This window comes from Nelumbo lutea, chromosome 2, assembly GCF_056320005.1.
Source record: "Nelumbo lutea isolate HS-2025 chromosome 2, American lotus-T2T, whole genome shotgun sequence".
Lineage (NCBI taxonomy): Eukaryota > Viridiplantae > Streptophyta > Magnoliopsida > Proteales > Nelumbonaceae > Nelumbo > Nelumbo lutea.
Window position 1 is genome coordinate 29,786,352 of NC_142685.1, and position 24,507 is coordinate 29,810,858.

The following is a 24,507-nucleotide window of genomic DNA, read 5'->3' on the forward strand; positions in this document are numbered from 1 at the left end:
GCCTGAAAATTTAATCCAGGCTGGGCACATCCAACCAGGAAAGAACTATAGCCAGAGCCCGGCTTGGCCTAAAAATCCAAACAGGTATCAAGGCCTGAGCCTGCCCCAAAAGCCCTCTGGGATGGGAAGCTCGGCTTACGTAGGGCTCAAAAGACCCTTTGACAAGACAATTTGATGCTTCATTCAAAGATGGTAATAACGATATAACTCTGTTTGAGCCTTTGAGGATCTTTAAGATCTTCATGAAGGCATCTATAAAAAAGAAAAAAAAAAAAAAGAAAGACTCGCTTTACGTGAAGGAAAATTTTCAGCTGATTGGCTGGAGAATAGGCTGCAGTGGACCAATGAGGTCTTGTCTTGGACTTCTAAAATTCAACTTGACCACATCAGCTTTTATGATTCTTAGGGAAAGCCTTCATGGAGTTTCTGTCAATATGGTCCTTTGCCATTTTGGCCAAAAATCCATGTAGACGTGTGTATGTGAGAGAGTGAGAGAGGCCACGTGGAAATGGCTAAAGTAATTAAAATGAACGACTTATCGCTTTTGTCTTTTTAGTGGATAAAAGAAAAGGTAGTCAATTTGACATGCCATTCAGTTCTTAAGGGAGTTCATAACCTATTTAGCAACTTATTCACTAAAAACAAAGCAAAGAGTCATTCAGTTCATCCACTTAAGCCATTATAAGGGGGACTGGATCTAGTAGGCACATCAAAATATTTATCAAGTGCTCATTTAACGTGCTTACAACTTCGTGCTTACCTCATCCGAACCCTTATCAAGGGGCCCTTAAGAGGACTGGAGAATCTTTCCTTGGAAGCTTAGTGGATCGGGTAGGCAAATTCAACCTATCCTTAAAATGATTCCAAGCAAATTTCTAAAGCAGTTGTCAGAATATTTGTCTTGGAAAGGATCCTGTAATTCAAAATGATTGCAAATTCACTATATTACTTTTTAAGTCATGTTTTTTTTTTCTTTGTATTGAACTATTGATTACTTGTCTTTGCCTCATAAGAGTTGTAATTCAGTTCTTGTAGGGCTTGAAACCACATCTCATCTGAGACTACTCAGTTTACGTGCCAATTAAGCCACCATTAAGTTGGCAATTCATGTCTTTTTTTTGGTGGTATAAGAAAAACAAAAACATAAGCAAAAGCTAATATGGTAGTTCCCACCCGAAGTGTGAAAGACAAATTCATGTTTTAACATGAATTTAACTCGGCACTGACCTACCACAGAAGGCGGAAGAAATCCCTGAATCTTATAATCATAATATCTTTTTTTTTTTTTTTCTTTTGAATGGGTTATAAGCCAGATTCATTGTATGGTTGCACCAAACAATCACGGTTTACAATACCTAGCCAAAGTGTGGGCAGCCACAATACTATTCCTGAGAGTGTAGGAGACCAAGATTGAGTTAAAAGGAAGGAGAAGGTCGGACACATAAAAGTTGAAATTAAGGTATCAGAATTGGGTTTAGTATCGGATAAGTTGGATATGGATACGAATACGGAAATGTTTTGAAAACGCATGGATACGAACGAAAAATATAAAAACACTTGAATATGCTAGTGAAATGCATACAAATCACATAAATACGTTAATAATATTAAACTAAAAGCTGAATTATCTATGAATAAGATATAAAGACATGAGAAATGCATACTTCAATAGGTTATATGAAGAGAAATATTATAATAAACAATACCAGGATTCTAGAACATTCAAACATTGTACAATAATTATCATTCTTTCAATTTTATAATTATGATTTTCAATTTTTATTAATTTTTGGAAATATTTATTAACTTAGTATTTTATTTAAATAACAACTATTTTTAAATAATAAATATGTTTTCATTTTTAACATATAATATTTTTATTTCACACATAATTGTAAAATAAAACAAATAAATCATTAAGGTAGATAAAATAAATTATATTTAATTTTTAGTTTTTATTAAATATTTTGGGAAAATTAAATCTTAAATTATTCGTTTTAGATTTTATAATTATAATTTTCTGTTTTCTATTAATTTTGTTGGGAAAATTTATTTATTTAGTATTTTTATATAATAACTATTTTTTCAAATAATAACTATGTTATCGTTTTTAACATGTAATCATGTGTAAAATAAAATATATAAATCACTTGTTTATAATTTTTAGTTTTTATTAATGTTTTTTGGAAAATTAAATCTTAAATTATTTATATTAGTTTTCATAACATTATTTTTAACCTGTATTAAAGATGAAAAACAATCCAAAAGTACTCAATGTACAATTTTGTCAAGCTAGACATGGATACACCTCTGTGTCGGTGTGTATCGGACTGTATCCACTAATACGATGTGATACGACTCGATACAAAGGCATATCGTATCGATATGCATGACTCGTAAGATATGTATCTAATCGTATCATATCTTGTATCCATGATCATGGATACGGATATGATATGCCTTGTATCGAGAGTATCGTATCAATACCTTAATCTTTGGTCGAAACTAGTTAAGGGGGCTTTGGCCAATGCATGACTTTATTTATTTTAGGGTAAATGTAAATTGCTGAAACCTTCCTTGAAGTTTCTAGTTTCTGGTTGTTGCTGAAACCTTCCATGAAGTTTGATAATTGCATCCACCTTCCTTACACTTTCTAACATAATTACAAATAAACACCCTTTGTTATAAGGGTAAATTTCTTAAACTACTCTTATGGTTTAGTGAATTAATTAAGTGTATCCTTATTGTTTGAAAATTGAGTAAGGCTATCTGTTTCTAACAATTGACTAATACTTCCCTGACCATGTTTATCCATTAACGAAGGGATTAAAAAGACTATTTTACGCATCTTTCTTCTTTCAATGTTCAAAAATTGGATATAGTTCCGGCTATAGTAATCGGTTGATTTTCCAAAGGACTCTTTTGCCGGTTGGAGCAATCGTTCGGGCTACAGCAATCGATGTTGGGATTACACACAGCAGCAATAGCTACCCCTATGTCTCTCGACCTGGCGCACAATCCATCTTTCTCCCTGTCATCGCCCACGGTGTTGGGATTACCAATTCAACTCAATACAAACAATTTCCACTGACAAATCTCCAGACCATAGAGTTACGAGTCGATTGAAAGACGAGAATATCAGCAAGAGCGAAGAAAAGGATAAAAGAGGACCTGTCAGAATTTTACCAACCGATATATTCGAATCTTCAACACCAGAAAACCAAATCGTCAATCTCCAGACTGCTTTGGCGCAGTCAAGGCCCTTGTTTCTAGATTAAAACAAATTGAATCACAGCTAGTAATGTCAGCAAGAGCAAAGAAAAGGATAAAAAGAGCACCAGATATCTCAGAAATTTACCAACCGATATAAACAAATCTTCAACACCAGAAAACCAATTTGTCAATCTCCAGACTGTGTTGGCGCATTCAAGACCCTTGTTTCTAGATTAAAACAAACTGAACCACGGCCTATAAATCGATCCACCAGTTATTCACTTATTCTGAATTCTGAACCCGCGGAGCTTTCATTCAAGACCCTTGTTTCTAGATGAAGACAAACAGAATTACAGCCAGTAAATCGGTGTATCAGTTATTCACTTATTCTGAATTCTGAATTCACGGAGCTTCTGAATTCGATCCGGTTGATCTCGTCAGAGAGAAAGAGAAAGATTTCTCAGTTCAATGCTGATCGTGAGAGAAATCTCATGCGAATTACAAGTTTACAACCGCATGAATCTCCGTGAACGGAAATGATATATATACTCTCTCTCTCTCTCTCCTGTCTCCGCTTTCCCCAGTTCCACTGCCTCTCTCTCTCTCTACCTTCGTTCTCACCTGTTCCACCACCCCTCTCTCTCTCTCGCTCCCTGCCTCTGCTCTCCTTTGTTTCACCGTTCTCTCTCTCCATTTGTAGAACCTTTATTAACGATGGGTTTTGATGTTTATTGATACAGCGATGGCGGCAGAAACACCGCCAAGGAAACAGTGAGAAATCACCGAACGTCACCGATGTTGAATGTAAGGAGAGGCAGAAGAGAGAATCTGAATGAAGTCCTCCAGCCTGTGTCACAATAGAAACCGAAGACACTCTTCCATCTCTCCTACCTGTAGGGTACTTTGTTAGCTAGAAAGTTCATGGCCGGAAATTCGGGCCAAGTTCATGAAGACGATAAACCAATTGAACAGAAGTCTTCTATTGAGGTTGGAGACCTTCGGAAGTATTCAAATATGAAGGAAGGGGAGGGAGAGTCACGAGAGGACACGAAGCATAACATTGATACAGATGCCGGTGCCGAATTTATAAGAAGGGTAAGTTGGGTACTGATGTAACCGTTTTCGGCCACGTACCAATGTTTTGTGATGTAAAATTTTTTGGCAAAGTACCTCATTATTCGACCCGGTGGTGGTGTACCTTAGTGCCGAGCTACTTGGTGGCGAACTGCCTTGGTGGCGAACTGCCTGGGGGCGAACTCCCTGGTGGCGAACTGCTTTGGTGGCAAACTGCCTGGTGGCGAACTCCCTGGTGGCGAACTGCCTGGGGGTGAACTGCCTTGGTGGCGAACTGCCTGGGGGCAAACTGCCTTGTGGCGAACTCCCTGGTGGCAAACTGCCTGGTGGCGAACTGCCTGGGGGCGAACTGCCTTGGTGGCGAACTCCCTGGGGGCGAACTGCCTTGGTGGTGAACTGCCTGGTGGCGAACTGCTTTGGTGGCGAACTGCCTAGTGGCGAACTGCCTGGGGGTGAACTGCCTTGGTGGCGAACTGCTTGGGGGCGAACTGCCTTGTGGCGAACTGCCTAGGGGCGAACTGCCTTGGTGGCGAACTGCCTGGGGGCGAACTGCCTTGGTGGTGAACTGCCTGGGGGTGAACTGCCTTGGTGGCGAACTGCCTGGGGGCGAACTGCTTGGGGGCGAACTCCCTGGTGGCGAACTGCCTAGTGGCGAACTGCCTGGGGGCGAACTGCCTGGGGGTGAACTGCTTGGGGGCAAACTGCCTTGTGGTGAACTGCCTGGTGGCGAACTGCCTGGGGGTGAACTGCCTTGGTGGCGAACTGCCTTGTGGCGAACTCCCTGGTGGTGAACTGCCTGGTGGCGAACTGCCTAGTGGCGAACTGCCTGGGGGCGAACTCCCTACTAGGCGGCCGATGCCTTGGAGAATGTTGGAGCTCCCTGGTGCGGCGCAATCCGACTGCCCTTAGCATGAGGTGGTCTTCTTTCCTTTGTAGGCTGCGGGAGATGAAGGACCTGCGAGAACTTCATCTTTTCCTCCTCTTTGTAGGTGGCGGGAGCTGAGAGACCTACGAGAACTCCATATTTTCCTCCTCTTTGTAGGTGGCGGGAGCTAAGGGACCTGCGAGAACTCCATCTTTTCCTCCTCTTTGTAGGTGGCGGGAGCTAAGGGACCTCCGAGAACTCCATCTTTTCCTCCTCCTTGTAGGTGGCGGGAGTTGAGGGACCTCCGAGAACTCTATCTCTTCCTCCTCCTTGTAGGTGGGGGGAGCTGAGGGACTTCCGAGAACTGCATCTTTTCCTCCTCTTCGTAGGCGGCGGGAGCTGAAGGACCTGCGAGAACTGAATCAGAGGTCCCGGGGGTACTTTCCCGGTGGGGGCTCTTCGATGCTTAAGTTAGCACTCTTATTGTAGAGAGCTTTGAAGATAATATGAGAGAGCTAGAGAGCAGGGTTACTTCTCTTTCTTTTCCATCCCCTTCCCCTTTGGGGGGTGAGGTCTTTATATACTGGAGTCTTCACGGGTTAGGTGGGTGAAAAGCCTCCAAACGGTAAGACTCGTCAAATCCGGTCAGAACCGGGGTACGGTGGTGAACTCCTCAAGGTCGTCAGGTTGGCGCTTGTGTCAGGCGGCCAGGTCGGCTCCTGGGCCGGGTTGTCAGAGGGGTGCCTGCGTCAGTCGGCGGGTCAGTGTTTAGGCCAGGTCGTCAGGTTGGCGCCTGTGTCAGTTGGCGGGACAGTGCCTAGATCAAGTCGTCAAGCTGGCGCCTGTGTCAGTCGGCGGGTCAGTGTCTAGATCAGGTCGTCAAGCTGGCGCCTTGGCTGGACCATGCGCTAGGCTGGTCCAGGTCGGCCAGGTCGCGTAGGCTGTGCACAGTTCGCGCATGCCGCGCGCTAGGCCGCGTACAGTTTGTGCGCGCCGCGCAGGCGCGCGCAGGTCGCACCAGGCCGGCCAGACAGGTGCCCGGGTGGGTCACCAACTTCGTAAGTTTGTTGGCTGGGTTTTCCTAGTTGTCACGTGGTGCCACGTGTCACAATTTTACTGGAGGGCCAAATCTGCCCTCTTCAGGTACTTTTGAAAATTATAGCAGTCACATAATGGACATTTGAATGGTTTACGACAGAACGTTAAGCGTAAGGGAAGTATTAGTCAATTTTCAAACAGTAAAGGTATACTTAGTCAATTAGTTAAATCATAAGTGCAGTTTAAGAAATTTACCCTTGTTAGAGGCATAAAAATATTCAAAATACCCATATATTTACTTTAGACCAAAATGTTTATTTTCTAATTTTTCTCTTCATATGAATGGCCAATCCAAACCCTTCTAATCTCTTTTTTTTTTAAATAGATTTATTGTAGGGCTAGCATTAGTCAATTTTCAAACAGTAAGGGTATACTAAGTCAATTAGCTAAATCATAAGGTAGTTTAAGAAATTTACCCATGTTAGAGGCATGAAAATGTTCAAAATACCCATACAGTTACTTTAGACCAAAATGTTTATTTTCTAATTTTTCTCTTCATATGAATGGCTTAGCCCATACCCTTACAATCTCTTTTTCTGAAATAGATTTATTCTCCAACTTTACTTTTCATATCAATGACTTAAAGGTAAAGCTACAACTTTAAATTCTTTTTTTTTTTGTTGTTGTTTATAAAGCTTGTATTGTTTTTTTTTTTTATGTATAAACTAGCATAAATAGTAATTGCATGGATATTTTGGACATTTTCGTGCCTTTTATTAGAGAATTCTAATAGGAGTCTACTTGCAACTGTGTCAAAAAGTTCAGGAGAAGTGATTGCAATTACCGAATTCTGAGGAAGTTTCAACAATGGTCAGAGGAGGTTTCAGCTAGCTATTTTAAACAAAAGCAACTGCTAAATCAGCAAATTCATAATATTTTTGCTAATGTGGTAGTTTTTGTTTTCAAAAACAAACCATACATATCACCAATGCTCCCTTGAATATACAAATTTCAAATATCATACTGTTGTGTCATTATATAAATATTGCAATGCAATATAAAATCTAAATACAAGTTTTTTCAATAGTTTAACCATTGGAACCATCACTTGACTATGATTTTAGGTTCAGTTTTCCTAAATTTCATAAAAACTGTTGACTTGATCTAAAACCATCTAATCCAAAGGCAAAAAAAGGTTCAGCCTCTAAAACATAATCAAAATTAAGACTGTCTAGCTAAAAGGTTTTGGACCCGTTTAGGGATGAGCCCAAGATTCAGCTAAGGCATAGACTATTTCAAGAGACTGAAGCATAATTTAGGCTGTCTAAATTTTTCACCAAACATAGCTTATTAACGAATTCAAATCAGCCCTCACGAGATTGCCCCCCACAACAGCTCACCACACATTTTCGCCTTGTATTGGAAACATCTCCCCGTGATAAATTGAGCAATAGACTAATAGCCTTTTGTCAGGCACAAAGCGATCAATTTATTCAGGTCCTTGTTGATGTTGATTAGATATATTAAATCTCAAAAGAATGTCTGTTTTGTCTAAATAAGTCCATATGTTTCTATATATCCCGGTATGGGCATAAATATCTTTAGGGCACCCATTCACTGATTCACATGCCCAAATAGACTGAATTTTTTAATGGGTCGAATTTTTGACAAGGATGTAGTAGATCTAGTAACCGGAAACCAAAGGGATTTGAGACCCCTAAAAATCAACCGGGTCATTCTCAATTAGTTTGGATTTTAGTCCAGAGGAGATGGAGGGGAAGAAGTCACGGGAGCAAACAAGGAATCGGTCCCAACCCTTCCATGTGACCCACAAGGCCTCAGTGAGGACCAGACAAAGACCCATTTGAGCTCTGTAATTTATTTCAGAAGAAATCAGTGCATGAGACGAAAGAAGAGACAAATCTAGGTGGTTGTAGATTACTACTGAATTGGATTTCTTTATACCCAACATTCTACTGTTGATTTTTCCTATCCCTGCTCCTTCCATTAGCATGGATTCATTCACTATCCATCAAATCATCACTTGGGAAGCTCTAATGCAGTAATGCTTTCTCGTTTAGTTAGACTTGCAGTGTTCCCATCATTTCACTGATAAACATCAATTGCACTAACAGATGAAGTCAGTGAGCGTGACTGCTAAAGAACTCTCACAAACATATAATACTATAATAATGCTAAAAGAAACTTACTACATGCAGTTGATCTAAACCCACCAAACAATGAAGGGCCAAGTCAAAATATGAATTGTCAGACTATAGACTCTCATATGTTTGCTTACTACATCCATATTCATATTGAGTTATATTCATAGACAGTATTACTTTTGTATTAGAATGTTGACCAAGCTCAACAGCCGTTAGATGGAGAATCAAAGGCTCTGATAAGGTGAGGTCAACCTCATAAAATCCAAAAGATGGGAAGCTAGTAGCACTGTCTGATGCTACCTGGGCAATCACATGGTACCAAATCTTGATATATTAAAATAATGCCCTAAACTAACATTAATTTTATAGGTATTGGGGTCATCTATCAGTAAATACATATTAAACCAAAAGTTGGATAATGATGGTAGCCTAAGCCATTACTATAATCAAGACTCATGTACAAACCCTAACAAACATAAATACATGTCTCATGGCTCCCCTAGCCCAAATTATTTTCAGGTCAAGGTAGGTTCAGAGTTGGTTGTCGCCCAAGCACCCATATACTTGATGTGACTATGATTACTTCATAATTATAATCCACTGTAAGTTTCCTGAATCATGTTATCAGTTGAGAGGGCCATGGTCTGAAAATATCTCAGAATCATTCCATCAGAATTCAGAAAGCATTTCATCAATGGAAGGTATGCACTGAAGGGGTAGATCAAACAACTCTAAAATTTCACATGGAGCCTTGTGAATTTTGGATCACAAGTTTGCTTTAGACCAACCAAATCAAAAGGAATTCTTCCAGAAAGTGATTGAGAGTTTGAAATTTAGATTGTTTTTTCTAACCCCTTCCACTATACACGGTCCTCTAGAAAGTGGTGGCTCCCATTCCATTCTTTTTTTTTCCAGGCCGTGATTGATGCCCATCTTTTCAAAAGAAACCCTTAGACCTTACTCCTGAGAGTGTGATCACGTACGAGGGTCCCATGCAACAACTTTTTACTATCACTCATTCTAGTCTCAACCACCCAACAACTTACAGACTACCTTTCATTAGTCTTCACCTTCCCTTCTGCTTTATATATCTTGGCTCATCTTACACAGATACCCATATCACAGCCATGGATTGGTTTGCTTGGTTATCCAAAACTGGCCTCGAGCCTTCGCTTGTGTACGAGTATGGCCTTGCTTTTGCTCACAATGAGCTCGAAGAGGAGGATATAACTTACTTCAACCACGAGTTTTTGCAGAGCATGGGCATCTCCATCGCCAAGCATAGGCTAGAGATACTCAAGCTTGCTAAGAAGGAGAAGGGAGGAAGCCCGCATCTTGTGTCAAGGTTTCTAGCAGCAATCAAGAAAACCAAGAGGCGTCTTTCCAATTACATTCGAACTTGGGCTCATCGCGAAGAGTCTGCACTAGTTGTAGTGCCACAGTCTGCTTATGGTAAGAGGTGGAAGGGAGCCATGTTGAAGAGGAATAAGAGGACGATGACGCTCAAGCAAGGAAGGTTGATGTCGCTCAAGCCAGCACCTTTGATGCTCACAAATGGAAATTCAAAAGATGCAGCAGGTCCTCCCATTGATAAAGGGGCAAAGGCTCCTCCTGTTCACAATCTAGGCAATGAGGAGAAGATAGGTGATGACGGTTACTGGTCGACAGCAGTCCAGATCAGGTGGGATACAATGTTTCAGGATTTGAAGCCCACATGAAGTTCTCCTCCTTTGCCCTCCTCTGTTCAAATGGTGAGAGATGGTTTTTTGGTTCTACCACCAGAAGATTTTTGGCTTGTGTGTAAGACTTCTTGCTTTTTTTTTTTTTTTAATCCTTATATGATGGGTCTAGTAAAGCTAAAGACCCACTTGAGCACCGCCAAGGGTCCGTGTGCGTATGTCATGAGTGTCCACTAAAGTTTCTTTTACTTTTTTCATGAAATTGGCAGCAAGACCAAAATTTTGGTTTGCAATTGAAATTATTAATAAGACATGTACTACTTTACTAACAAAGATCAATCCAGCTTTAAAAAAATTGGTGATGGTGGTGGTCGGTTTTGAGGCCCAGAGCTCTCTAAATGAATTTACTTGAGAGACGTCATCAGTCTAACCAGTAAATTCAGACTCCATTAATAGTGATTTTCTATATTAAAATTTCAAGGACTTGAAGGGATAGTCCCTGACCGAGTAATCCAAGGAAACCAGGTTTTTCTCTGTGATTCATCCATGAATCAGTCGGGTATTGCGTGATCACTGGAGATCAGAAGAGCACTCTATCAGTCAACAGACACAGAGCAATTGAAATTGAAGCCACTTTGTCTAAATAAAAAATCATTCTGAGCATCGAATGCGGCATACTGATTGCAGTCATTGAAGGGGGTGTTTTATTAGTTCGCTTTCTGCATGGGGAACCTGTGGACCATCTTTGGCACATCAGGTATCTGATCAACAATTGCAGTTCATTACAATAGACCCATGGATTCTCGGTTTCATACGCCCCAAGAGCCACAAAGAAGCATCTCGTCTTCTTGAGAAATAGGTTGCTAGCTTCCCTTCTGATTATTCTAGGTTCATCTCTCCGCCGGTTTGTATTCCTTATTTAATTTCCTAGTTGATAAATGAATTGGGGCTTCCAAATAATATCCAGGCAGGTCTTTCGGCATCCAGTGTAACATTCATGCACTTGAAATGTGCAATGGTAATTTCAGCTGAGTGATGAGATGCTCCCAAACTCACCCTGAAACCCAATAAAATGGGTAAATCCGAAGCTTGGCTTTCCCCACACGATATACAAAGTCCAGATTGAGACATGGCATGGGCCAGTGACTGATGCTTAGGGAGTAAAGGGAGAATGCAGGAATGAAAATAACAGCTGAAGCAACGGCTGTAATGCCTTCAGTAGGCAACAAGCTTGGGATTATATGTTTGTAATTTTCTATGTTCACCTCAACAATAATAACATATTTTAATCGATCTATCTCAAAATTTATCTCCATATATAACATTTACAAGAAGTTGGAAACATGACTTTCTACACTTGAAACATGGTAGATACATCTAACTACAACAAAAAAATAGTCCCTTGATTATTAATCCAGAAACTAACAGGAACACTTTTTCAGGGAAAACTGGAGCTCCACCATTCCATCATGTTGAACCTTATAAAATGAACAGGAAAGACAGATAATATCAATGATTTGAAATTTTGAAACAGCTAGAATGACTTGAAATTTAGGGCTGTAACTGAAGAAGCTAAGCTGAAAGGTGCCCCCTCAGTGGTTCTACGGTATTGCCCCAATATTAATATTCCAAAGAGATAGCGAACTCCTAGCCCTTCATTAAGATGATCTCAATGGTTTGAATTTTGAGGGATCCGGAATGAACCTCCAGAATAAAGCATTTGATAAACAGGTTTTATTCTCATAGTCAGGATTATGCTCAGTATAGAGCCTAGACCACAAACACCAGCTAGAACCAGGAAGGTTAACCTGAAGCAATTAGGACCAAGGCAAGAGGCACTAGAGCCTAGCAGATTCAAACCGTGCTGCTTTGCAACCTCTTTGTCATATACATAACCTGCAAGCAAGGCCGAGAAGAGGAATGCACCAAGAGGATTGCCTAGCAACATGAAATTGTAAATAATACCAAAGTGTTTCAACCCAAAAAGCTCAGAAGCAGTTGGCACCATGATAGAGAACTGAACCCCATAGCAGATCCCAAGTAATGCAGTCCCAGCATAGAGGGTACCATTAAGAGCTGAAGCAAAAAGAAGATATGTCACAATCATCACTACTTGCGTGCATGTCATCCATACTGTTCGAGGGATCATCTTTGACCTGTAACAAGCAATATCCAATGCCATATAAATCTGAAGACCATAAGATATCACAAGGAAATACAAGTGCAGACTGGAACTTTGGGGGCTCTACCTCTGTAAAATGTACCAAATGGTTTATGGCTTCAATAACATGGAGTGTCCTATATAGAATGACTTTGTATTGGTGCATAGCACAAATATCAGAACTATTTAACACCCTAACCATCCAATCAATTGATTCTATTTCACAAAGCTTACAGGCTCATAGATGAGAGACTGTCCAGTCAAGATGGCTTTTTGGGCTATATTCCACCAGCACAATGAGCAAATACTTCCTTTAGTGCATAGTTGCATTTTATGCTATTTCCTCGTAAGGGTGGGGTGGGGGCAAGTAGTAAAGCAACATGAAAAAAAATGCTCAGAAACAGTACAAGGAGAAATAGTACTGACCTAACAAAATGCTCAGAAACAGCACCACCACCAAGACGACCCACAAAATTGCAAAAGCTGAAGAGAGACAACAGAATTGTTGTATCATTGACGCCTAGTGCAGTCCCAATTTGTGCCAAGTTATTTAGAACAGTTACACCAGACCCAACTCCAAGAAAGTAAACCAAGAAGAGAAGCCAAAAGTCTGCCTTTATAATAGCTTCTCGGAATTTGAAATCCTCCCCTCTCTTGGGTCGCCTCTTCTTCTTGACAGCCCCTTCCCCTTCAGCCAGAAGTATGTCAATGTCTGAAGCATCATCGCTTTCTAGGAAACTTCCAACATTTGTTGTTGATGAAGACGGAGTTAGCAATGGCTCAATTTTGTCTGAACCATCTTCTCCTGGAAACAGAGAATCTGAGGAACCAACTGCATGGCTATGTAATACAGCTTTCTTGGGATTAGCTCGGAACAATGTCATCTTTACAGGGATTGCAAGTGGTGCCATAAGAAGCAGAACCATTACAACAACAAATGTATAGGAAATGGGAGCACTTAGAGAAAGCACATCAACCAACACTGTGGTTATAAGAAGATAGATGCCAAGAACAATGCTAGCAACTTGAGTGAAAAGAAAATGGCCATGTTCAGCAGAGTCTTCACCAGAAGCTGGAGTACAAGGTCTAACAAAATACAGCATTGCCAAGCAAATTACTGGAAGACCAAGTGTAAGGAACAGCAAGAGCTTTGAAGCAGAGTTCTGAAGCACTGCACTGTAGATTTCTGTGTATACTGCAGCACTGAGTCCCACATAACCTTTGAGAATACCTGCAACAGTTCCTCTACTAAGAGGGAAGTTTCTCATGTTGGTTACAAGCACGCCAGTACCCAACCATGCGCTGCTATTAGTGGCAATACAAAGTGCAATCCATAACTGTCATATCATAAAAAAGAACTAAACTGTGAGGACAAAACCCAAATGCATGAAGCTTGGATTTTAGGCATTCTAAGACCATATAAGAGGGAGGATAATTGCACAATTTGGGATTTCCTGAAAGCAAAAACTGTGCAATCACTGTGTGAGACTGGCATCCAGCCACACCTCGGGAACTTATCCATACTACAATCAGTGACTACATTCGAATGTTAAGTAGATTAAACATACAGGTATATGAGATATTCCCAACGTTCAGATGGATGTCGTGCTCTCAGAGTATTCACATGGTTTTTGCTTTTAGGAGATCTGAGCTCTAATTGCACAAAATAACTTGCTAGGAGAAGATGTCCTTGATCCATGTAATAGCTTCAATCACTAAAGCTTATTATCAAAGGATAACTTATTCATGCTACAACCAGTGATTACATTCGAATATTAAGTAGATTAAATACTTGAGCAATGCAAGTTAGGCATAAAATATATGGATTTATAACATACATAATAATGAATGCCTATTGATTACAGTAACACATCTTGACTTGCAAGGATATTCTTTGATCTAGCCTTTGATAAACATTTCTTGAGTCCAGTCTTTTGTCAGAAAAGATTATTAAACGAATTCTATGCAGAAAAAGAATGAAAACTCTCATTGTTCAGAAGTACAAATGAAGGAATGAAGGAAACAAAGTACATGATACATAGCCAACGCATTATAGCATCAAGATCACATAGAAAAGAATACAAAAATTATTGCTGTTTGGGTCAAGAGCCCTCCAAAATCCAAATGCAACTTAGCTCTCTCAAACCCCTCTCCACCCAACAATTGCAAGTCCATTAACTGATATAGGGGACCCAACCGAATGAGCAATTCAGCCTAGAAGCTAATGTCTCAGCCTCCTTAATAACATATCTAAAGTTCTAAACATCTATAGTCCATCAGACTATGAGGCATCCATCCAACCACCACCTATCAATTACCTTCCAAGCCCAAGGAGAATCCATCTTGAGACCATTAAGTGATGAGGTGCTCTTATCCTCCAGTTGTTTTCTTATAATTTTTTTTCAACATAATTTTTTGTAGTAAATAAAAAGCAAAAATTTTATTGATAAAAAAAGATGAGTACACCAGCTAGGGTGATGAGGAATTGCCACAATTTAACTCTATAAATATTCTTTGCCTTAATATTTTCTCTCATTGTAGGCTAGCGAGCAAAATATCTCCAGGAGTCCTTGGTTCCACTATTTTAATTTTGAAAAGCCCAAAGAAAAATCCACCAATTAATTTTGAGAATGGACAACCAAAGCATAGATGTAACACATTCTCCCCTGCAGCTTCACACAAGTAACATCTTCCCATCAATTGGATGCCCTTGCTTTGGATGTGATCCAATGTTAAGATACTGTCCAATGCCACTAGCCAAGCAAATACTTCCACTCTTGGTGGAATAGGGTTTCCCCATACTCCTTTCACTTCAGGTCTCTTCACTTGATTCCTTAGTATACCCTTCTAAAAAGATTTAACTGAAAAAAAAAAAAACGTCATCTTGCATCCCTCCTATCCATTTTGCACCTCTATTGATTGTAGTTTTGAAAGCAGATCCCCACTCTCCAACCTCCCAATCCAAAAGGGGTCTTCTGAATTTTAGGCACCACACCACTCTTCCTTGAATTACTTCAAAGTTTTCTGCAATAGAGGTGTTCCTTCTACTTAACCTATACAAATGTGGGCAAATATCACAAAATTTTCCAATCCCCGCCCAATCATCCTCTTAGAGTTTTATGGTTGAGCCATCCCCCACTTCGAAAGAAACAAAACCAAGAAATGCTGATTGAAAACTCATTATTCCTTTTTTATGAATAAAGATAAATTTATTAATTCATAGAATCAGTCTAATACAAGCATCCCTTGGAGAGGCACAAGCTGTGACCTCTCCTAACAAAGTACAAAGCAGAAATAATAATAACCAAGTTACATCTGAGCCCAGAATAAATGTTCCCCATCTGCCCCTTGCTTGGCTAGGCAATCAGCTAGTGCATTTGCTGATCTCCCCACCCATTGTATTCTTACATACATATTATGTGTTATCCACTTGAACTTTTTGACTTCATTCTTGTAGTACCACACTGCAGTACTAGGATCCTTCAACCAGCCCAATACCACCTTGGAATCCCCTTCAATCACCAACCTTTCCACACCTAAAACAGATGAAAACTCCACTCCTTGAATGGCTGTTAATAATTCAGCCCTGGTTGAGTCTCCAACTCCCAACGGACCCAAGTAGTAAAGTATAATCTCTCCCATCTCATTCCTTGCAACTCCTCCCATACCATAGGGACCTGGGTTGCCTTGACTGCTCCCATCGAAATTCAGCTTCAAAAAACCTTATGTAGGAGGTGCCCAGATAGCTGCCACCCTAATCTTTGTAAGAGAACACCTTGCTACTGCTGGCCAATTCCCCCAAATATCATTGAAGGAGAATTGGTTAAATAAACCCATCGTCTTCAACCAGTGTATTACCCCATTCAGAACACACTCGTTTAAGTCTTGGAAGCTTCTCTCATTCTCTTGGAATGTTCCTGCATTCCTCTCTTCCCAAAATCAGTGCTGCTCTAGCACATCTCGACATAACCTTTCCTCTTTTGTTAAGCCAGGCAAAGTAGAAGGATTAAAGAGCATGCTTGCATTTGCTAGCATATTCCACCTATACCCAAACAACGAAAAAAAGCCAATCCCACAACTCTACAGTAAAAGAGCAAGAGATTAGCACGTGGTAGCAATCCTCACCATGAGACCCACAATACACCAATTAGGTAAATAACACAGGTAAGGTCTTCCTTTCTATAGGCTGTCCAAAGTGTTTATTTTCCCAAAAAAACACTTCCCAACAGAAAGCCATAATCTTTGGGGGAATAGGCTTGCACCAAACCTCCTTAATAGGGAAAACCTGCTGAGACGAAGACTGACATAGAGACTTAAAAAAAGAGGCACAAGACAAAGTTCCTTTGGGCTGAGGAAACCAGACCCATTTATCCAATTCAGAGGGATCTAAGCAGACCTAACTGAGGAGGCAAAGCAAATTAGAAAAGCAATCCAGGTCACTAGCCTTCTCCACAGAAGAGTTAACTTCCTTAGTATCCCAAACAAACCCCACCACACCATACTTACAAGTCACTAGCCTTCTCCACAGAGCATCCCTTTCAATCCCAAGCCTCCATAATCATTTCCCTAGAAGTTCCTTATTAAACAACTTCACTCTTGTAATTCCCAACTCTCCCTCCTTTTTAGCTAGGGGTGGATTTGAGCCGAATACTGGGTTATTCGAGCTCGGATAGCAGAAATAGTGTTAGGCTCAAGCTCGATTCGAGCTAGAGACTTGAGCTCAAGCTCGGATCAGTTCAAAAGCTCACAAGTACAAGCTCGGCTTGGCTCAAGCTTGACTGCAAGCCAAGCTTTTCTAAAAAATAAAAATTATACATATAAATTTTTTATTTTACATACAAAAATTAAGACTTATAGAAATTATTTAATATTATACATAAAAAATATAAATATTTATTATATTTTGATCAAAATGATTTATTATATATAAATATTTATATGTATATGTATGTATGTATGTATGTATGTATGTATGTATGCATGTGTGTACGATTAGGCTCACGAGCTTTATGAGCCGAACTTCACTAGGCTCGAGCTTGGCTCGATTAGCAAACGAGCCTATATATCGGGCTTAAGCTTGGCTCGAAGCTCGGTTTAAACCGAGCCGAGCCGAGCTCGAATAGCTCGTGAGAAGCTCAACTCGTGGCCACCCCTATTTTTATCCCTGCAAACCCATTCTCATTTCACCAAATGCAACACAACCTAACTACGCCTATTTTTTCTGGTTGGGTTGGGTTAGGTTCACGTTGGCCCAACCCAAAGTTACATCCATGATCAATATGCATCAGTCTGGAAATTAGACAAGACTCACAGTTGGAAGAATGAGAAATGAACGAGTAAATCGAATTGTACTCCTAACTGCAATCAAAAGAGTCAAAACTATGTGCTACAATCTTGATGTTACTTCAACATATCAGATATGCATGTTCTGCTATTGCTGTTATTTATTTAGTGAACCAAAACACAAGCACAGATTGAGGAAAATTAAGGCATAGAATCATAAGGGAAGTGTGATATGTGAAACATATTAGCGACCTTCATTAAAACTAAAATCTCCAATTGTATCGCTCACCCAAGTATCAATGGCTCCTCTCTTCACAGCATAAGAAGCTTAAGTGATCATTCAATTTGAATTACGGCCTTATGGATCAGTTAGAGACTTAGAGGGCAACATTCACTTGTTTCGTTCTTGCTGTATTTTATTGTTGAGGGCATTCAAGGGAAATCTATATAAGGTTTGCTAACCAGGAACAAAAAGAAAAAGTCACTTCCATGCTACCGCAGGGGTTTCTACTGATTTACAAAAGCTTGCTCTGAGAAGAGAAGTATCTCCCGCATGGTTCCACTAGCAGCCCAAGTATATAGTATATACAGAAACTACTAATGGAAATTGCAAACGGCAAAAAGTTGTTTAAGAAGATTCTAAAATGAGGATCTAATTTGCAGAAAACCTGTAAGATCTCAATAACATGCAAAAGGTTTCAACTTTCGATCACACAAAATCCGCCACAAATTACTCTATAAACAACTGAACCCATTAGGCAGAAACTCAACCAAAACTGAATTAACAATCAGTCCGCCAAACCCATCAAAATCTGAATTATTAAAAAAAAAAAGAAAAAAAAAAACTCATTAACAAAATTACTCTATAAACAACTGAACCCATTAGGCAGAAACTCAACCAAAACTGAATTAACAATCAGTCCGCCAAACCCAGTCATCAAAATCTGAATTATTAAAAAAAAGAAAAAAAAAAACTCATTAACAAAATTACTCTATAAACAACTGAACCCATTAGGCAGAAACTCAACCAAAACTGAATTAACAATCAGTCCGCCAAACCCAGTCATCAAAATCTGAATTATTAAAAAAAAAAGAAAAAAAAAAACTCATTAACAAAATTACCTCCATCCAACCAAATTCAAATGATACTTGAGAAGAAAGAAAAAATGTTGAAAGAAAAGAAAAAGAAAATTAAATGAACTCACCAACCAGAAAGGCAAAGACTGAACAGTTTGGCTTACAGCAAGCCCAGCTGCTACCTGAACCCAGACAGCAGCTCCGAGACCGATCCATGGAGGTCTACTCCCAGCTTTCAAAACCACCATTCCTGAAGAAGAGAGAACTTACCAATCAGCTTCAGAGCCCTCGCTGTCCTTTCCTCTCTTTCCACTTCTTTTTAACACCTAAACTCCAAGCTAAAGTCATTACCTTCCTCCACGCCTTTGCTTTTTGGTTTCACGCCTTCTGTCATGCCTATTACTGACACGGTGGAGCCAGTAAAGAGGAGTTCACATCTGCGCCCGACAGCGTTCTACAGCATATTCCCACCGTGTATTAAAAACATCTTTCCATTGTGGTCTATCATCGAGAGATGTTCTAAATACACAGCAGAGATGTGGTTTGGGACGTTGTAGGGTGCAGGTTCATATGAACTAAACAAAGAGTGCTTCCATCGTAGTAATTAATTAATTAACTAATACAGGGCTCTAAATGGCTGGATTCGGATCGGTTCTATTTAAATTCGATTACCATCCTTGAAAATTTTCGATCAGTACTCTGTGTTTTGGCTCGAATGATAATTTGGTCTTAAATTTTAAAATACGATTATTCAGTATCTGAAATGTAAAAATTTAATATTTAAATTTTTAAAATGTAATAATTTTGTATTTGCCGTTAATTAGTTAATTAATTAACTGTTAAATAATATTTGAAGAATTAAAAAATGCTTTAAAAATATTAATCTAATTTTTTTATTAATTATTTAAACATCCTAAATTAAGATTCTTCTAAATAGTTATTAATTTTTTGAAACAGAAGAGACTAAGATTTGAGATCGTTTACGAACCCTCCGTATTATAGGATTAGTGACAAATACCCTTAAAATTTAATTTGCCACAAAACCTCCAAAGTTTGGCTGTTAGACAAAGACCCTTCCGTTAGCTTTCTATTAATCAATTTGAAAAAAGATTCTACCCAAATTACCTTTTAATAATTAATTTTACCTTTTTCTTTAATTTATATGGTTATGTTCACCACCGTTTCATCGGGTAATATGTCGTCCTCGCTGCCCCGGGAACCGATGGGTCCATTACAGAAATCGACATCTCGTCTTTTCGACAGCCAGACTGCAGCGGCATCCGATTTCTGTTGTGCGGCAACAAAGGAACTTCACTCATCCAATTTTCGACGGCCGGATTGCAGCGACATCCGATTTCTGTTGGGCAGCAACAGAGGGACTTTGCTCATCCGATTTCAATCTCGGACGGACTGCAGCGGCATCTGATTTAGAAAAAGGTAATTATCTATTTTCTTTGTAGAAGTGATAATTGATGATTCTATTTGTGTTTTGCATCGAAAGATTGGTTATAACTCAGGAATTTCCCGAAACGTGATTCGCTGATATCGTTATCTGCTTTCTTTCATTGCTTTGAGGAAAACGAAAACCACCGAAAGAGAAGGATCCAGGAGTGAGAGACCGGAGAAATGGGTTCCCAGGAGAGATGCCAGGCTACGGAAAGTCACCGGCTATGCGCTAAGGAAGCACAACCGCCTCTGCTAAAACTGCTGTCGAGAAATCTCTTAACCCCACACCAATCGAGTCCTTCATCTTCCGTTAATTACTCTGTTTTGGGATACTCCACTTTGTCGTCATATTCGGCGGATTTGATTTCGACGGCAACCAGAGCGGAGGGGTCGATGAAGGTGAAGAACAGGTGTGGGTGCTGTAACAAACGAGTTGGGGGTGAAATCATCTCTCTCTGATTCCAGGAGAGGGCTGACTCATTAATACGTTAGCTGGTTTGTTCCAGCGTTGATGCAGTATCAAATCCCACAACTATCACTGCAGGTTTTGAATTGTAGTTCAGAATCAAATTATTATTATTATTATTATTATTATTTGATAAAAAAAAAACCTAAAAATCAACAAATTATCACTCATCGATCGAGAATTTTCCCTAAAATAAAAGACAAACAAGCGGAACCTGAAAGTAATACCCGAGTCGAAGTTGTATTATTTGGTCGGCGAGCCTTGATTTAATGGATGTTGACATTAAGCCCATATGAACATCAGACATCCTGTCTCTAATAACATATACCACTTTTTTAGGGTTCCTCTCGCATTGGAAATTTGGAATCACTCGGTCAATAAATTTCTTTTCATCACCGACCAAAAAAAAATCTCTTTCCATCGTTTCTTCAGGTCCGTTCAGGATATTTGTTTATTGAATTGTTTTGGGCCGTGTCAACAACAAATTCAGATGCGAAAGAACTGTCAACAGTTTTATTCTCTTAACCACAATATTTGATGTTGGGTGGATCTAAATTTCAATACAAGAAATAGATTACATCTTCATCGTTCAAGCCTTATATAATTTATATGGTGCCGGTTATATAAATTCTGACCATTCTATCCATTATTGAATTATGAATGCTTAATTCCATCATCTAAGCTTTATACCGTTTATATGGATTGGTTATACGAATCCTATATTTAGCAATTCAATTCTGTTTATTATCATGTGGCCCATATTTATTAATTATTATTTAATCATTTGTATTTAATTTGATCCATCTCACAAAAAATAAAAATAAAAGGTAAATTAGAAAGACTCCCTTTACTATGGGGTGTATGATAAAAACCCTCTCTGTACTTTGTTTTGCAATAAATACTTTTTTATACTATGACCGTGAGATAATGACCCCCTTCCATTAGCTTTTTGTCCAAAAATATGGTTACAATATTTTTTAATTCTCATATTACCTTCGTACAAAAAATACTGTTTATATTCCCCCACCTCATACACTAACAGTAGCGGCACTAATCTCATCTACCTTAGATTTTTCAAATTCTTCTCTCCCAGATTTTTTCAAATCCAGAGTGCACTGTTCATGATTTAGATCTGGAGGATAAGAATCCGGTACAAATTAACGGCGAGAACACCATATTGTAAAGTACAGTCACAAGTTCAATCTCAAACAATGGCCTGGTGGATAAACTCCCCTGAGATACACATAAACAGCATATGGGTTGGGCTCATCCAACCTACTCCACAACTTCACCCGATCCCCAAAGCTCCTAAAATAGATTTCCGCAAAATACACAAAATTTTCCCTGCAACAGTAAGCACCAACAAAATCAAAATCCCATTTTCTATTTCCAGTCAAGCTCTCTTCACGATTTCATCACAAGATTTGTGACAGTGAGACACAAGCACAAACTTCCCCAGAAATTTGTGTTTTATAATTCATAAAATCTAAACGAGATTCAGATAATTAGAGAAACAAATGTTCATGGGCTTACTGTATTAGAGGGTTCAGCCATCCCCCATATCTGTCCTCCAGTTCTTGTGGCAGGTCGTGATGATACAAGGTCACAAATGGTTCGATCCCTGACGACACTAGCCTAAATTTGTTACAGACAATAAGAGGAACACAGGAGTCTTAGGAGATTGTCTATCATACTGTTGGAATTCTAGTCTTGAGGTCTATCAGAGCAGATTTGGTGAGAATTAAATTCCAAGTCTCTGATTCACCTCTTAGTAGGAGATTGTCTATGAAACCATTATAGAACGCGATCCCCATAGGATTAACGTCTCCAAACCTCCCTCCTACAACATACTAGCAGCTTAGTTAAATGGGATATATCATTTATGAAGAAGGTGCATTGATTTATCATTTATGAAGAAGATGCAGCTTTGATACTGTTATAGAATGCGATCCTTGTAGGATTTACGCTAGTGCACTCCGGATTTTTATCCTCCAGATCTGTTAGTGTATCATGAATATAGTATTTTGGATTTGAAAAAATCTGGGAGAGAGAAAATTGAAAAAATCTGAGGTAAATGAGATTAGTGCCGCTACGGTTAGGGTATGAGGTCGGGGAAGATGAACAGTGTTTTTTTGTCAGAGGATAATATAGAGCTTAAAAAATATTGTAACTATTTTTTTGAACAAAAAACTAATAGAAGGGAGTCTTTGTTTCACGGTCATAGTACAAAAGGGGTATTTATTTCAAAACAAAGTATAGAGGGGGTCTTTGTCACTGACCCCATAGTACAAAGAGGTTCTTCGTAATTCATCCAAAAAAAACAAGAAAAAAAGTTGACCCATGCCCTTTTTTATCTATGCTGGCCCTTCTAATCTCTTCAACTTGCAACATCACCTCTTATTCCGGGTTCTGTCTATACATGTGACCAAACCAGTATGGTATATTTTCTCTCATCTTAAAATGTTTCATATATATTTATTTTTTAATTTTTAAAAATTAAAAAAACTACAAAATTCTAAAAGAATCGTGTAGTATGAGGAGATTGATGTGGACAGCTGAAATTTGATAGATAGAGATTTCGTTATCGAAGGATGTTAGCCAAGAATTTTTCATGGGTAAATTTATGTATTTTATATTATTTTGTATGTGTATTTGTATTCTTTTCAAACTGAGCATTTTAAATTTCTCTTTGTTTTCCCGTGGTTATATTGGTTTCTAAAATTTTTCAAACAAAAGATTTGAGTATTTTCACCCTTTTCACAATCAAAACATTGTTTTCTTTGTATTACGAATAAGAATCAAGAATAAAGTGAAAGGGTTTTCAGCATAAAAGTGGATGCATTATGAAAAAGAATCAATAATAACAAAGGTTTAAATGCGAATATATATATAAAGCAGTGTTTCAATCCACCGTTGAAACATCACCCAGTCATGATCATGGGTCTGGTTCTCATAAAACTTGTCTTTTGGTAAAAAATTGTCCGACCAGGTTGTTGAACCATGACCAATTCAACCTAGTCAACAGGTCATGGGTTGCACACTCAAGTGCAAATTTCATGAGACTATAATTTTGTGCTCGGATGTAGAGGTGTAAATGAGTCTAATCAGGCAGTATGCGGAGTCTAATTAAAAAATTTGATATTCGATTTTTATTTGATATCTGATGGATTATTATATAAAATATTTAAATATTTTATATATTATATATAAGAGTTAAATAATCGATCGAATTCAGATATTAATCGAATCAAATTAGGTCATATCCAAATTCGACTGATTAGATATTTGAATTATCCTAATTCAATTCGATTATGTCAAATCTCAAATTTAAAATTGAATTTTTGAATACCGTTGACACCCCTACTTAGATGCCCAATTGGGGTGATCTTTTTTCTTTTTATTTTGGACAATTTTTTGATATCCATGTGTTCCAAGTTGACGAAGGCATCATCTCCCATTATTTTTCATAAAATAATCCTTTTTCGGCCTCAAATCACAAATTTTGACATTTTTTATAAATAAAAATTAAAAATTAAATATAAAATAACACACATAAATCGTATAAAATATAATTATACTTTGTAAATGCACGTTACACACACTTTGCACATCTAACCTGCGACCCCGAAACAAAAACGAATCAACTTTCGGGTCAGCTTTTAAAACAAAAGAAGAGACACACGAATCATGTGGTTTGGCATTTCCAGCCTATATATCTCGAGAAGATTTACTAAATTTATTAACTTTTTCAACCAACAATACAGTTGTAACAATAAGAACCTAGTATTTATGAGCCCGTTTAGTGGGGCTTGATTGAGCTGCACTGATTGAGCTGTAAGGATGTAACTCATTATTTATAGGGAATGGGGATCAGACTTTGCCTTTGCAGCGCGGATGGTCCATGACATTGCTCTGTGCCGTGATAGTTAGGCTTTCTTGGATCAAAGGTATAACTGGTCAATTCGGGTCAATTCGGGTCAGGATTTTATAGTTTTATTGTACAAGGGAGATGAATCCTGACCCTGAATTGACAGGCAATA

The 24,507-nt window shown here is 38.9% G+C and overlaps 2 protein-coding genes and 2 long non-coding RNA genes across 5 annotated transcripts; 2 read left to right on the forward strand and 2 right to left on the reverse strand.

The window, feature by feature from the left end:
- Positions 1 to 2,719: 2,719 nt before the first annotated feature.
- Positions 2,720 to 4,272, reverse strand: LOC148869536 (uncharacterized). Its single transcript, XR_016107950.1, has 2 exons — positions 3,363 to 4,272; positions 2,720 to 3,269 (listed from the first exon to the last, which is right to left on the reverse strand). It is a non-coding gene; the product is annotated as an uncharacterized LOC148869536 (long non-coding RNA).
- A 5,120-nt stretch (positions 4,273 to 9,392) lies between these two features.
- LOC148869537 (uncharacterized) lies at positions 9,393 to 10,367 on the forward strand. The gene has a single exon (XM_088969620.1). It carries the CDS (start codon positions 9,483 to 9,485, stop codon positions 10,071 to 10,073), a length of 591 nt encoding a protein of 196 aa, XP_088825746.1. The 5' UTR covers positions 9,393 to 9,482; the 3' UTR covers positions 10,074 to 10,367.
- An 872-nt stretch (positions 10,368 to 11,239) lies between these two features.
- Positions 11,240 to 19,837, reverse strand: LOC148869538 (Major facilitator superfamily protein). Of its 2 annotated transcripts, none has more exons than XM_088969619.1 (4): positions 19,701 to 19,837; positions 18,684 to 18,805; positions 12,622 to 13,532; positions 11,240 to 12,190 (listed from the first exon to the last, which is right to left on the reverse strand). In XM_088969619.1, exons 2-4 carry the CDS (start codon positions 18,801 to 18,803, stop codon positions 11,704 to 11,706), a joined length of 1,518 nt encoding a protein of 505 aa, XP_088825745.1. In that variant the 5' UTR covers positions 18,804 to 18,805; positions 19,701 to 19,837; the 3' UTR covers positions 11,240 to 11,703. The 2 variants fall into 2 exon arrangements, with proteins under 2 accessions (XP_088825745.1, XP_088825744.1); XM_088969618.1 differs by having other exon boundaries at positions 18,907 to 19,726.
- Positions 19,744 to 20,637, forward strand: LOC148869539 (uncharacterized). Its single transcript, XR_016107208.1, has 2 exons — positions 19,744 to 19,992; positions 20,131 to 20,637. It is a non-coding gene; the product is annotated as an uncharacterized LOC148869539 (long non-coding RNA).
- The last annotated feature ends 3,870 nt before the right edge of the window (positions 20,638 to 24,507 follow it).